General features: G+C 40.4%; 1 protein-coding gene across 1 annotated transcript in view; it reads right to left on the bottom strand.

Moving 5' to 3' along the window:
- HSPA4L (heat shock protein family A (Hsp70) member 4 like) overlaps positions 1-14967 on the bottom strand; it is a 62747-nt gene that overhangs the window by 33895 nt on the left and 13885 nt on the right. Inside the window, exons 3-10 of the mRNA XM_001362091.3 lie at positions 12907-12964; positions 11061-11201; positions 10432-10554; positions 6137-6236; positions 5426-5559; positions 3552-3796; positions 2712-2788; positions 1263-1414 (exon numbers count right to left, since the gene is read on the bottom strand). Of these exons, the coding sequence (XP_001362128.1) occupies positions 1263-1414; positions 2712-2788; positions 3552-3796; positions 5426-5559; positions 6137-6236; positions 10432-10554; positions 11061-11201; positions 12907-12964 (1030 nt within the window). The remainder of the gene's footprint in view (positions 1-1262; positions 1415-2711; positions 2789-3551; positions 3797-5425; positions 5560-6136; positions 6237-10431; positions 10555-11060; positions 11202-12906; positions 12965-14967) is intronic.

Raw genomic sequence — 14967 nt, 5'->3', positions numbered from 1 at the left:
TCTTTTGGAAAGGTCCGCTTCCTCATATGCAAAATGGGAATAATGAACTTCAAAGTGCTACTTAAATACAGGTTTGTTGTTCCTCTGAGCCCGTTCAGCTTTCGTGACCCTGGAGTGCTTTGCCACTTCACTCTCCAGCTCATTTTACAGACGGGCACTGAAGCAAGCAGGGCTAATGACTTGCCCAGGACACTCAACGACTAAGTCTGAGGCCACATCGGAACCCAGGGGGATGAATCTTCCAGAATCATCCCATCGCCGCAACACCTACCTGTGGGCTACTCGCCTCCAAAATTCTGGGAAAAGAGGTGGTCTAGGGGACCTGTGACTTCACCCATGTGGGGAACCAATGAGAGGATAAGAAACTTGCCCCAAGTCAACTAGTACATTTCAGAGGGGGGACTTGACTCAGATGTTCAAACCCGACACTGGAGCTATTACATTAGCACCTGGGCCCTGCTACCTTGGTAACACTAATAACACTTCATTTTTTTTTAAGCCCTTACCTTCTGTCTTAGAATCCATACTGTGTATTGGCTCCAAGGCAGAAGAGTGGTCAGGGCTAGGCCATGGGGGTCAAGGGACTTACCCAGGGTCACACCGCTGAGGCCAGATTGGAACCCAGGACCTCCCTTCTCTAGGCCTGGCTCTCCATCCACTGAGCTATCCAGCTGCCCCCATAACACTTACTTTAAATCTTCAAAGGTTCACGATTTCTTTGTTGTGAGCACCCCTACTCCACCTTAATTTAATTGATGCCTAATGCCTGCTGTCAGGGGCAGGGCTTCTTCGTCTGGAGTCCAGAACTTAAAAGAGACATTCTGTATCTCAACATTATGGGCTTCCTTTGTAACTCATGCACTGAAAAACATGTTTCTGAAAAAAGCACCCCCAGGCCCACAGGGAACACAAAAGAGGGGAATCGCCCTGGCCTCCAGAGCTCCTGTGCGATCAACCCGGTGATCAAGCAGCGGCTGGTTCATCTTCAGGACACAAACACGGCCCCGTCCAGGCTCGCCCCCCCTCGAGAGAGCCCTGAAGGACCACGGTCCCAGGGGCGGCGCACTGCCAACAACTCTCATCGCCAAAGCATGGTCCTCCTAACAATTCCCTGCAGCAAATTGCCCTCATTTTGCAAATGAATCAAGTCAAGTTCAGATGGGCTGATCTGCTCATGTTGGCACCAGACTGGCTCTGCCAAGCCAGCACTGCCAACCCGCAGGCAGCCCAATGCAAGCCCAGACTGCCAAGCAGCCTCCTACCTGCAACGCACATCCTCTTGCAACAGCTTCATCAGCATTTAAGGTGGTGCTTATGTCTTTAAGAAAGAACTTGGAGATCTGCTCCTTCACTGCCGGGATTCGGGTCGCACCCCCCACGATTTCTATACTATTTATGTCATCACGATTCAAGTCTAGAAAAGAAGAGAACATTTTTTCCGGTGGTAGTGTCACCACCTCGGGAGCTTTCTGACACAGAGTACGTGTATGGGCATCTCTACATCTCCATTACCTGGCTACTAATCACTCTGGAAAAGCTGTCCAATTCTGCCCCTACCAAACACATCCCAAACTGGTAAGCCAAGACCGAAGCTAACAAATAATCAATACAGCAAGCATCTAAGCCCACGCTATGGATGCAGGCCTCTGCCTGGGTCCAAAAAGGATCAGAAGAAACCGGACCGACCCCAGCGAGGATGGTCACCATCTGCTCAGATAAACGGAGGGCAGACTGCTGCCACCAAATCCCTCTTCTCCAAGAGATTCACGAGGTCAGACACAACCTGGGCAGCCTACTGAGGTCCTCCAGTGGAAGCGTGCATCAGAAGACCCGTCACATCACACAAGCGCAACAGAAGCAGCTTTTCGTTGCGAGACTTCGGGGCCCTGGGACTGACAAGCACTGTGGGCAAAGGCAGGCGGCGACTCAGAAGGAGCAGGGGCACCGTTCAACTTGGACCCTGCAGATGTCATAGGCCGGTGTAGCCTCCGGCCTCTTTCAGTAGTGAAGTGAGAAGGCTGGGACTAAAGGGTTCAGAGTGGTGGGAGGGGAGGCCACCTAGAAAGATGCCACGTTTACACAGAAACCATTTTAGATATCTGGTACTGAAGGGGAGGCTGTGAACTTTGATAAAAGTTCTCATAAATACTTTAAAATAAAAGATGCTGTGACCATAAGTTTTATTTTAAAAGTAATTTTCAGACAACGATTTGAATAAATGCTCAAGCTTTATTTAACATGCAGACTTCATGCTTCTGTAATATGGTTGATTTGTTACCAAGATCTTTAAATTACTTAATATCAAAAAATGGTCTTGGACTTCCAGTTTTCTACTTCTGTGGATTAGAAAATTGTATCACAGGGGCAGCCAGGTAGAACAGTGGATAGAGAGCAAGGCTTGGAATTGGGAGGACTTGGGTTCAAATCTGACCTCAGATACTTCCTAGCTATGTGATGCTGGACAAAGTCACCCACCCTAATTGCCTAGCTGTAGCTGCTCTGCCGTCTTAGAACCGATAAGCCAAAAGGTAAGTGTTTGAAAAGAAAACGAAAATTCTATCACTGCCCTTCCCTTCACTCTCCTTTAAAAGGCAAAGAGATCTTCTGTCAAATTTTTGCCAGTAATGTTTCTCCCATTTCTAGCCATGCTCACCCAAACTCTAACAAGCTATATCACACACAGCAAGACAATAAGAAGATTTCCAACTTACTTGCTTGTTCCATTACAGCTTTTAAAGGGGGTTCCACTCTGGCCAAGAGAGAAACACTAAGCTGCTCAAACTGGCCTCTGTAGGGAAAGAATGTTTGAATATTAGGCAAAGATAAAGAATAGGAGCTGGACAGAGCACTGCTGGGTCTGTACCCCAAAGAGATAATGGGGGGAAAGACTTGTACAAGAATATTCACAGCTGCACTCTTTGTGGTGGCCAAAAATTGGAAAATGAGGGGATGCCCTTCAGTTGGGGAATGACTGAACAAATTGTGGCATATGTTGGTGATGGAATACTATTGTGCTAAAAGCAATAATAAAGTGGAGGAATTCCATGGAGACTGGAACAACCTCCAGGAAGTGATGCAGAGTGAGAGGAGCAGAACCAGGAGAACATTGTACACAGAGACTGACACACTGTGGTACAATCGAACGTAATGGACTTCTCCATCAGTGTCAATGCAATGTCCCTGCACAATCTGCAGGGATCTAGGAGAAAGAACACTATCCACAAGCAGAGGACAAACTGTGGAAGTGGAAACACCGAGGAAAAGCAACTGCCTGACTACAGCGGTTGAGGGGATATGACTGAGGAGAGACTCTAATGCAAATACCAACAACATGGAAATGGGTTTGAATCAAGAACACATGTGACACCCAGTGGAATCACGCATTGGCTATGGGGGGTGGGGGGAGGAAAAGAAAATGATCTTTGTCTTTAATGAATAATGCATAGAAATGATCAAATAAAATATTAAAAAAAAAAGAATAGGAGCTGGAATTCTCAAGTAGCTGAATAGAGAACAGCAAATTAGCAAAGACGTTTGAAGCAGAAGAGTACCTGTTCATTTTACTAGAAACATCAAGGTCATTCATGAAACACTCAATGTTCAGTGGAAGATCAGATGCATTCGCACTCATCAATTTCTTGAGTTTTTCACATTCCTGGTATAAGCGTAACAGGGCTCGAGAATTCTCTTTCACATTCAGTTTATACTTTGCCTTGAACTCGTCACAGAAGTAGTCGACTAAAGCATCATCAAAGTTCCTGCCACCCAGATATGGATCAAAGGTAGTAGCCAAGACCTGGTTAATTGGAAGAGAATAAAATGCAAATTCAAGTAGCTTAAGCTGAATTTGGCAATGTGAAGAGAAGTATTTAGCAACTGAAAATACTTTGCAAATGTTTTCAAAGCAGTCGCGTAAAATAGTATTATACTGGGTATTCCATTCTCATCAGAGAAAAAGAAAAAAGCCTTTGAGTTTTGAAAAGAGATATAAAATAAAATCAATTCAATCCACATGGGACCATTCTGTGGCTATTTAAAGGTGACGGATACACAGGCAAGGAGAGAGCACACACACTGCTTTGGGCAGGTCCCCAGTCTTATCTCATTCCAATTTGAGCTATTACAATGAGACAAGAAAAAAAATCAAGGAGAAAAGAAGGAAAGAGTAAATAAAATGATCATTTTTGTGTAGATGAAGATAGTTTATTCAGAAATTCCCAAGTCTTAGAAAAAGCACAAAAACTAGGTTTCAAAAACTGCACCCTTATTCTCAAGTCATGTCTTTTTTCGATTTAATCTAATATAAATGATAGACCAAAGACACCTTCTCGTTTCAAGATCATCTTATTCATCAAGATTTTCTAGAGTAATCTGGCATAAAGCTTTCTTCCTGACTGACTTGAAAGCCAGAAGCAATCATAGGCCATGAAGAAGAGGCTCAGACAACCTGATTTGGGTCCTTATTCTCTATATTTATGGACAAGTCACTTAACCTAAGCTTTCATTTCCTCATGTAAGGCAGGTCCAGTAACACTTGTCTTCCCTAGGAAGGGCAACCACTTCCTGAGGGCAGAGACTACACATGTTGGGCCTTCTCTTCTATCTCCAGAGTTCCCGAAGTGCTAAATAAATGCTTCTAGTCTGGCTTCAAGGCCTTTTAAAATGAATTTCTGTGGAATATGAAAAAGCCTAAGCCCAAGTAGGATGACTATGTTACAACTAAATATGAACTCTAATGTAACAAAGTATAGAGATACAGAAGAAAATGACAGCCATCAACCCCCAGAAATAATCTCTCTCTAGAAAAGTAACGTGGTATGCACAGGGAGCCTCGAGGTAAAAACAAACAAAAACCTGGATTCAAGTTGCCCCTCAGATTCTGAGTTGGCCTAGAAGAAAGACTTGGTGTCTTGGAGGAAGCTCCCTCTGGCAAAGAGGCCACAGGACCAATCTCTACACAGGATGTAGCCCGCCTCCCCCCTGCCAATTCAGGCTCCTGCTGCCTCTTCATTTTGTGATTCTGGCCCAGCTGCTTGACCCCTCAGTAGCCATTTCCTAAGACCACTAACTTAGTTACAGAGAAACTGATGACCTCCATTGGTTGAAGGGTTTCCTCCTCTAGGGATTCCCTTTGTCAGTGAAGTCACAAGCCCAGTTCCTGACCTATTGCTATCCTCTGCTGCTTCTGCCTGTAAATCGGCAATCATCTCATCTCCCTCTTTCCCAGCCTTAAGTGTTTTCTCAATTCCCCTCTCCAGTCTCCTTGGAGGTGCCGTTTCCACCCTTGAATGTAAGCTCCTGGAACACAGGCCTGTTTGCTCGTGTCGGCAGCCCCCTATTTAACGTGTCCCCACCGTGCAAGTATATAATACTTAATCACAGCAATTACACGGAGATTAAGTCAAATGTAGAAAATCTCACATACCTTGAGTTTTCCCTTGTTAAAAGCACAGATTGAGACTTGGTAAGCAGAATGCCCCATATCAATAAATACTACATTTCTTGGTTTCTCCTCTAAAGGTGGAAGATCTTGCTTATAAATGCCATAGGCGAGGGCAACTATAAAAACAAAGAGACAACTTCTAGAAGGTCAGCCATTTTGGGAAACAGTTCCCACTAAATTACTTTAAGAGTCTAAAATTATATTTAATGCAACAAGATAACATTTTTTATGAAGGGAGTGAACTTGTTTTTGATAACTACCAACTTCAACTGCAATCTAAATTATTCTATGTCAATGTGTAGCACACGTTAGCATTCACACAAAACAAAACCAAAAAATAACCACAGTGGCACCCAAACACATTTTGCTTAAGTCCTCCAAATTAAAATCCTTATAGAATCAATGCCAAGTTGTTGTTGTTTTTATCCTTACTCTCTGTCTTAGAATCAATAATGTGCATCGGTTCCAATGCAGAAGAATGGTATGGGCCAGGCAAATGGGGTTATGTGACCTGCCCAGGGTCACATATTGCTAGGAAAAGTCTTGAGGCCTAGGCCTGGCTCTCAGTCCACTGAGCCATCTAGCGGTCCTCTTTAGTGCTAAGTCTTGAGGCTAACCAAATTCATTAGTCTTACAAGAAAACAGGTGAACTGCACATTTTAGCTCATGACTTTCCCATCAATGAGTATTTACCTGCAGTGGTTTCATTCATCAGTCTTAAACAATTTAAGCCAGCGACTTGGGCAGCTGCCATCACAGACCTTCTCTCTGCATCGGTGAAGAAACTAGGAATCTGGCATTTTAGAAATAGTGAGTAAATAAAAAGTTCTACGTTAACAGAAATTACCTTTAAGATTCCACTTTTACAAAGGGCAAAATAATGGATGTAGCTGATTATATATATTAAGGAAACAGCAAGAATCCCCTTAGGCTCATTAAATGAGAAAAAAAATCCTCAAATCTTATTAAAATGGTGGACTGAATTTAGGAACAATCATCAAAGTGATATAATTTTCAAACTAAAAGAATACACTGACATGGTCCAAAAAGAGCTAAAGAATAAAATCTCATTTATTACTGCATCTTATTCAAATTATTTATAGCTACATTTTTTGTGGTGGCAAAATTTTAGAAAATGAGGAGGAGTCCCTTGATTGAGGGAATGGCTGAACAAATTGTGGTATATGATGGTGACAAAATGCCATTATGCTATACGAAATGATGAGCAGGATGATTTCAGGAAGAGCTGGAAAGCACTACATGAACTGATTCGGAACGAAATAAGCAGAACCAGGAGAAAGAACATTGTAAACAGCAACTGAAACACTGTGGGATGATCAAATGTGATCAACTCTGCTACTAATAGTAACGCAATGATCTAGAACAGTGATGGTGAACCTTTTAGATATAGTGCCAAGCCATGCTCCCATGAGCAGAGGAGTACGTGATGAGAGGCAAGTGCGGAGAGCCCAAACACTCAGCTTCTCTCCAGTTCTGTTGCCTATGAGCCGTCCACTGTGTACTCCTATGGGGCTGCTGGGCAGAGAGGCGGGGAGGCACGGTGGAGAGGGGATGAGGAGCAGCTCTGCCCAAGTCCCTTTGCCTTTCTAGTAACAGACTTGGGGGAGGAGGGAAAGGGTGGCCACGTGCCCACAGAGAGTGCTAGGTGCAGTCTTTTGACACCCATGCCATAGGTTCATCATCACTGATCTAGAACAACACTGAGAAACTTATGAGAAAGAATGCTATCCACATCTGGAGAAAGAACTGTGGGAGTAGAAATCCAGGAGAAAATATGTAATTTATCCCTTGTTTATATGGGTATGTGATTTGGGGTTTTGGTTTTAAAGGATTACTCTTAAAAAAATGAATGATATGGAAATGGGTTTGAGTGATAATATATATTAAACCCAGTGGAATTGCTTGTCAATTCCAGGAGGAGGGAGGGATGAGGAGAGGGAGAAAACACGAATCAGGTAACCATGGAAAAAAAATTTAAAAATGAAACAAAATAAAATAAAAAGTCCTTATTTTATGTCAGACACATTGCTAAATACTTTGAAATTATCTCATTTGATCCTCACAACAATACTAGAAAGTGATTATTACTGTTCTCCACATTTTACAGATGAGGAATCGAAGGGAAACAATGGTTAAGTGGCTTGTAGGGTGCCACAGCTGGCAATGGCCTAAAGTCAAATTTGAACTCATCTCCCTGACTCCTGAACTATACTGTGCCATCTAGCTGTCAAGATTCCAATTCTTTTAAAAATAAGTGTGTAACAGCAATATCATAACAATGATCAACTGTGAAAGTCGTAGCTACTTTGCATAATAAAATGACCTAAGACATATATGCACAGGACTCAGGAGAAGAGATGCTATATCCACCTCCAGAAAGGAGTGCTGAATCTGGAATGAAATTGGAAGTACAAACTCTTTTACTTTTAGGTTCTGGCTTTTTGTTCTTTTTATTGTTTTTACAACATGGAAAGTTTTTGCATTAAAAAAGTGTAGTTTCTCATTTTCCTTTTCTTCTTTATTTCTGATTCATCTTGCTGCTGGTTACTAATTTTATAAAAGTTAATTTTAAACTGAATTTAAATAAAGCCTGCCTGACCCTGAAAATTTAGATCTCTTTGACCTATCCAAGTACAGTTGAATTTTGTGCAGTGACAAACATCACTGAAAAGTCAGGCTTCGTGAACATTTGACAAACAAATGCCTTCAGGAATTAGCTTCTAAAGTAACCACTGTCACTCTACAGGGTATGTTTTGGAAATCCAGACATTACTTTTATTTGCTTAAAGTAAGTAAGGTCGGCCATATTTGGGTTAAGGCCAACTATTCTGATTCGAATCTATTGAACAGCATAAATGAGACCCATGCCCATGAATTCTGGTAGGAAGCTGAAAGCCTTTGATAGCAAACACCTAGGGCCTATTGTCAATATTCTTTAGATTCTGTTATAATTTTCATCTCCACAACTAACACATGCTCTCTTGACTAGGTATTGGTATATGATTTCTGAACCTTAGATAGAACTCAATTGGCAAAAGCTCTTCTTTCTCTAAAAAAGTAAACATTCTAGAGAAGAACCTCCAATAAGAAGAGAAAAATAGCAACCCTCCCTCCAGCATTTTAAAGAAAGCTCTGACTTAAAGATTCTCAAGTTAATGAAAAGGAGCTGGACACACTGTGAGAAAATGAAATAGCCCCTGAACTAACTTCTCTACTGAACTTTTCTCCTCCTGAGCCCTTTTTCTCTAAGGCTGAGCTGCTGGGCTGATTTAGTGGGTCCTATCCTCAAGTACAGAAAAGGAGAAGCAGCAATATCTTTAAGTGTTATTGGCCTGCCTGGGCCATAGCCTCATCACCTGAACATAGCAAGAAATAAGCAGTTCTCGAATGGAGAATGTAAATTCAAACTCCTCACAGGGTAATGAGAAAATTAAGCCACCTGTGCAAAATCATTTATTTTGTGCAAAACCTCTACTCATTCTATCAAAATCAAGTTACAATATCAGAATACAGAATGTTAATCAAATAACTTGTTAAAAGTTAATGTATCACTTTTCCAATTATCCTTATTTGAACATGTATGTTAAGCAATATATCTGAATGCCAAGAAGATGGGTATAAAAATAAACACCAGACTTGGGCATGGCGGAGCAGCCATTAGATGCAAGCCTGCCCCTGGCTGAAACACATTCATAGCCTGTCTCCCATTTTTTATTTTCTTGCCTAATTGTTCCTCACCTATTGAGAACCCCTGAAGCCATGAGTGGGGCTGGACCCCACCTGTGGCATCTGAGGAGCTTGAGCTTACAATCAAGGAAATTTACTTATTACTTTTAATAAAAGAAATAATCAGAAACTCTTAAAGATAATTCAACAATTACAGTACTGAGCTTGAGGGATCAGAGAAGTATACAATTCAGATTGTTAGGCAGATCATTTTTCAGGGTTAGTAGGGAGTTTCTAGTTAGTGAATTCAAGTCACGGAGGCATGTTGAAGCTTGGTGTACCTACACATTTTGTATGGGCCTTTCTGATTGATTTGTATGCTGGCTTCAGGAGAATAAGTTTCTGTGAGTGAGAATATCCTGGGCTCAGTTGTGGTTATGGCTTTGCTGGGAATTATGTACCTAAGTAAAAGTTGACCCATGATAGTCTTTTCGGTTTGAATTTGAGAGTCTGATCTTTTGGTGATGTTTTGGGGAAATAGAGTGCAAGTATATTGCTCTTATTCCTTCTAAGGCTAAGGAGGAGATAACAATCATGTCAATTCCATTAGTAAGGGATGTTGAGAAGTCATATAGAGGAAACTAAATGGGCAATTCCATCTTGCCAAAGGGACACTCGGTGACCTCTTGGCTGCCACAAGTGACTTTGTAAAGGCGTCATGGCCTGATGGCTCCCAGCAAACACCCACTGCCTGGACCTAATCACTATTCTGTCTTGAAACCAATACAGTATTTTGTTTCTTTTTTGTTCTATCTCCTTTCACAACATAACTAGTAGAAACATGTTTTGAATGACTGCACATATATAGCCTATGTCAAATTGTTTGCCTTCTCACTGAGGGAAGAGAAAATGGAGAGAGAGAGAATTTGAAACTCAAGAAATTTTTTTTTAAGTGTAAAAAAATTTTTTTACATGAAATATGAAAAATGTAGATAGGTATTTCATCTTTTTCCTTATTAATAAACAACAACGGACACCACCTTGGTCCTTTGATTCTTCAAAGTACTCTTACATCCTCTTTCTGTTGAAAAAGGAAGCTAAATATTCCGCAGTCATTTAGCAGGTGAAGATAGCAAATGGAAAGGAAAAAGAACCAGAAACTTGCAGTGTAGAACATAATGGACACTAATTCAACAAAAATAATATTAAATAAAACTAGTACTTTACAAATATTATCTCACTACATCTCACATCAACCCAGTGGAGAATAGCAGATCAAAGTAAAGCATAGTCCAACTTACTGAAATCACACAGTCTGCCACAGGCTTCTTCAAAGCATTTTCTGAAGTCTCCTTCAGCTTAGCCAATAGCATTCCTGTTACCTGTTCAATTGCAAAAGGCCTATCTTCTTCTAGATACCGTACCTGAAAGCAAAGGAAAATGACACTAAGCAAAACAAATACATAGTGAATGACTATCAACTTAATGACAGAAAATTGAGAAATAAATGGAGAAACTACATAAGAACTTGAAATAAACCCAATCTTTAAAAAAAACTAAAAAGTAGAAAACTAGCTCTCATGGATATTTTGAGTAGTTTTGTTTGGAGTCAGGCGATGAACTAGATGATTGTTTGAAACACCTTCCAGCCCCGTGATTCTATGATTATACACAATATACAAAGTCAATCAAAGTCAATACTGTGTATTGGCTCCAAGGCATAAGAGTGGTAAAGGCTAGGCCATGGGGGTCAAGGGACTTGCCCAGGGTCACACAGCTGGGAAGTATCTGAGGCCAGATTTGAACCTAGGACTTCCCGTCTCTAGGCCTGGCTCTCAATCCACTAAGCCACCCATTTGCCCCCAACTTGGATTTTTTAATGATGGAGGTTACCCAGATATTCCATTGGTTGGGTAGGTAATAAATGCACCTTAACTCCTGTACTTCCATTTGGCATTTTCTGAAGCTCATAGGGAAGCTTGATCCTTTCAGTCTGCACAATGGGATCATCAAAAGATCGTCCATGAAGTTTTTTGAAGCCATGCAATGTATTTCTTACATTTGTAACAATCTGTTAATAAAAATATTTTTATTAATCAAAGTATAACACTGCATCTTTGCACTTCACAAATAAAAAAACAATATCCCTATTTTTGGCATATTTAAATTTAAGATGAAACAAATTTCTGACTTACTACGTGCATTAATAGCATTAAATTCTTAATACTGATTCTTAAAAAACTGAATTCAGCAACAATGGTACAAGCGTTTTTATTACTTCCTTAAGTTTTTGCCCCTGCTATGATGAAATGCAGACAAATGCAAAGTAAATGTATTTTTTCAAAGGGAATAGTTTGAGAATGTCAGAGTTTCTTTTCCCATCATCTTTACTTCACCCTCTTTTGTCAGTCATTTCACATCTTTGCTTCTCCTTTTATTACTTATGAAAAGCTGTGCAAGTGGCTAAAATACTAGAGCTAACGAAGAATGAATTCAGGGATGCACTTGGAAACTTAGCTTAACTACCAAGTTTGTATATATCAGAGGGGGGTGAGATCAAAGACTATTTCTGGAATGGAACCATGGAATGGTTTTATTTTCCTCCAAACTGAAGAAGCATTTAGAAGCATTTAAATATTTGTTGAAATTATAATTAAAAAAAAAGATTAATACAAAGATAGAGGGAGAAAAAACATCCCCAGTTCAATTCATCTAAGATAGTCCAAATAGGAATCACAGGAATCTGTATCTTAGTAGTAGAAAAGGGGCTAATTCTTGGGAGGTGGGGGTGGGGGAATCAATGCTATTTTATCTCTTCTTTTTAAGAAATAAGACAGACCCAGGTCTACATTAAAATCTAAGAGAACCCGAGAGATTTTACAACTGAAGGAAAAGAAAAATGTAAAAGGAAAATTAGCTATAAAACTAAAACTATTAAATAGATGGTTTCTTACTAGACACACAACCTAAAAATGTTTTTTTAAAGTCCATATAAATTAGTAATAGCTTCAACTATATCCCATCCCCTATGAAGTTCCTTCAACTTTCTATTTCTATCTATCTATCTATCTATCTATCTATCTATCTATCTATCTATCTATCTATCTATCTATCCATCCATCCATCCATCCATCCATCCATCCATCCATCCATCCATCCATCCATCTATCCATCTATCTATCTATCTATCTATCTATCTATCTATCTATCTATCTATCTATCTATCTCTCTATCTATCTTCCTTCAGTGGAGCTTCTTGAAGGAACCCTTCACTTCAGATGTGCAGAGGTGGCCTTGGTGCCACAGCCTAAATATATGGGTCTTCGCACCTACTAAAACAATGTTTTTAGTGGCATTAACATCCTAAATTTGCAACTATTTTAGAAAAATAATTGTGAATTATTCTGAATCAAATATATTCTACTAGTCAGAATAGATTTAAAAAAATAAAGTGGAAAAAGTCGAGATTAATACTAGCTTCAGGCTAGCTCCACTTAGGCTTTATTCAAGCCCAATATTTGGGGGAGTGCATGCAAAATACAACAATTGAGAAATACTATATTCAAATATTTTGTATTGGGCACATCTTTTCTCTCGCTTTTCTACTTGAATGAATAATAGGATCCCCTTACTAAACTAAGTAAGATTTTCCCACAATTCACCCAATACCACATTCCTTCAGAAGGCTATGTGGAGAGGCAGTGGATTGAAAGGTACGGCTTTCCAAACAAAAGGATATATGATTTTAAGCAAGCACCAAAACTAAGTTAATTTACCTGGCTTTTGGCTGCATTCCCAATGGTCCGAGTTTTGGATCCTAAAGATATGCATGCCCTAGAAAGGAAGAAACAGGAGAAATTTTACTAAAAAGTTAAGGACAACTTCATGGGAAAAGGTTGAAGAGAAAACAACATAAATCTTCCTCTTGTATTTTTATTTCATTATGTCCCTCACTATACAAATAAAAATCAATTTTCAAGGACTCGTATAATCACATAATTAATGAAACTAATAAACTACTAAAGAAATATGAAAAGCAGGACATCGGTTCTTTCATTTCTATCTAACAAACCTCCTCCTATACAAATCTAAAAAACCTGAGAAAACAAGGCCACATCAATTCTGTGATTTTCTCCTCAATCTAAACTGTAGAACCACCAGACCACGCAGTACAAAATGTACACTGCTGCTGCTCTGAAAGAGATTCAATATATAAGTTTATACCCAAAAACTTCCATCTGATCCAAGAAAAAGTTTATGGCATCACAATTCTGAACACTCAACAATGATAAAAATGGAACCCTACAATCCATCAAATGCTCAGCTGCCTGCATACTTTATGGAATACTAGGTTGTACTAGATAAAGTCCCGTTGGCCCCCCCCATTCCAGGAGCGGTGTGACCAACCCCCTAGAGGAAGAGGCGTGTACACACATCTCAAGGAAGGGGTGGCAGCGGCATGCTCCAAGATGCCAAATTAAGTGCTGAGAGGAATACAGAATGAAAAGGAGACAACATTCTGCTGAGCCAAGGACCAAAGGCAAAAGGAAGCTAAGAACCATTAAGTGGCCTGAAAGGATGGACGGTATTTATCTTTCCAAAGACTACCAACATCACTAAGGAAAGTATCACAAAAACAGAGAACAAGGAACAAACTCTTCCATAAAACTTTCACATTTAATAACGATGCTGACAATAGCAGCCAGCAATGATATAGCACTTTACAATTACTGACTCCTTTGACCTTTTTAATGTCAGTAAGGGCAGCCGCGTGCCTCAGTGGATAGAGAGCCAGGCCTGGAGAAGAGAAACCCTCCGTTTAAATCTGGCCTCGAGACACTTCCCTAGACAAGTCACTTAATCCCCATTGCCTCGTCCTTCTTGTTCTTCTGCCTTGGAACTGATAACTTAGTATTGATTCTAAGACAGAAAGTATGGGGTTAAAAAGAAAAAGAGAAGAATTAGTTCAGCAAGTGTCAGTCAATCAACAAGTCAAAGAGAATCTCTGCCCAGAGGGGCTCACACATCACCAGTGATGACTTTTCCTGTGTATTTCCATATTTCTCTTCAAAATGTTGGGACCAGCCCACAGTAGTATATGGAAGAAGAGAAGGGGATTTGAGAAAGGGGGAACTGTCAGGGAAGTGCGAAGTAGTGGCCGGGGCAAGGGTGGCATAGGTTTGAAAGGCCTGTCAAGGTCAGATTTGATGCCAACCGCCATGAATACAGAATGAGGACTCTGACCGTTGCTGAGAAGCAATTCAAGGTTAGGACAATTAAGCCAAGGAAGGAAGAACAAAAAGCAGCTCGGAAAGCAGTAAAACAGCTTAGGTGTGAAGTGTAGGAACCTGATAGGAAGTCATTCAATTCAAACTAGGGAAGAGGGAAGTAGCTCTACAACTCAAAAGTGACTGACTCCTTGTCCCGACCGCTCTTACACTGACATAGGGAGAACACACTTTTCGAGTGTATACCACAATGCTTATGTGTAACTTCCAGGCTTCTCAAAGATGAGGGAAAAGGAGTTTCCTTTGCCCTCAGTCTTCCAGTTTTCTCCTGTGACGGAGGATGACTATTTCTTAACTTTTCCCTTTGTCTTCATATCATTTAGGTACATTCTATTAGAAATCCTTTATTTGCCTGACTTGTTAAACAGATTTTTTTTTTAAATCCCAAGCCATGAAATGACAAGGAGGAGGATTTCAGAAACGCTTGGAAGACTTCCATGAATTGATGCGAAGTAAAGTGAGCAGAACCAAAGGGCACTGGACACAGTAGCTGCAATATTGTACAATGAACAACTATGAATAACTTAGCTGTTCTCAGCAATTCAATGA

This window comes from Monodelphis domestica, chromosome 6 (assembly GCF_027887165.1).
Source record: "Monodelphis domestica isolate mMonDom1 chromosome 6, mMonDom1.pri, whole genome shotgun sequence".
In the NCBI taxonomy this organism is placed as follows: domain Eukaryota; kingdom Metazoa; phylum Chordata; class Mammalia; order Didelphimorphia; family Didelphidae; genus Monodelphis; species Monodelphis domestica.
This window is presented reverse-complemented; position numbering and strand designations above follow the sequence as displayed.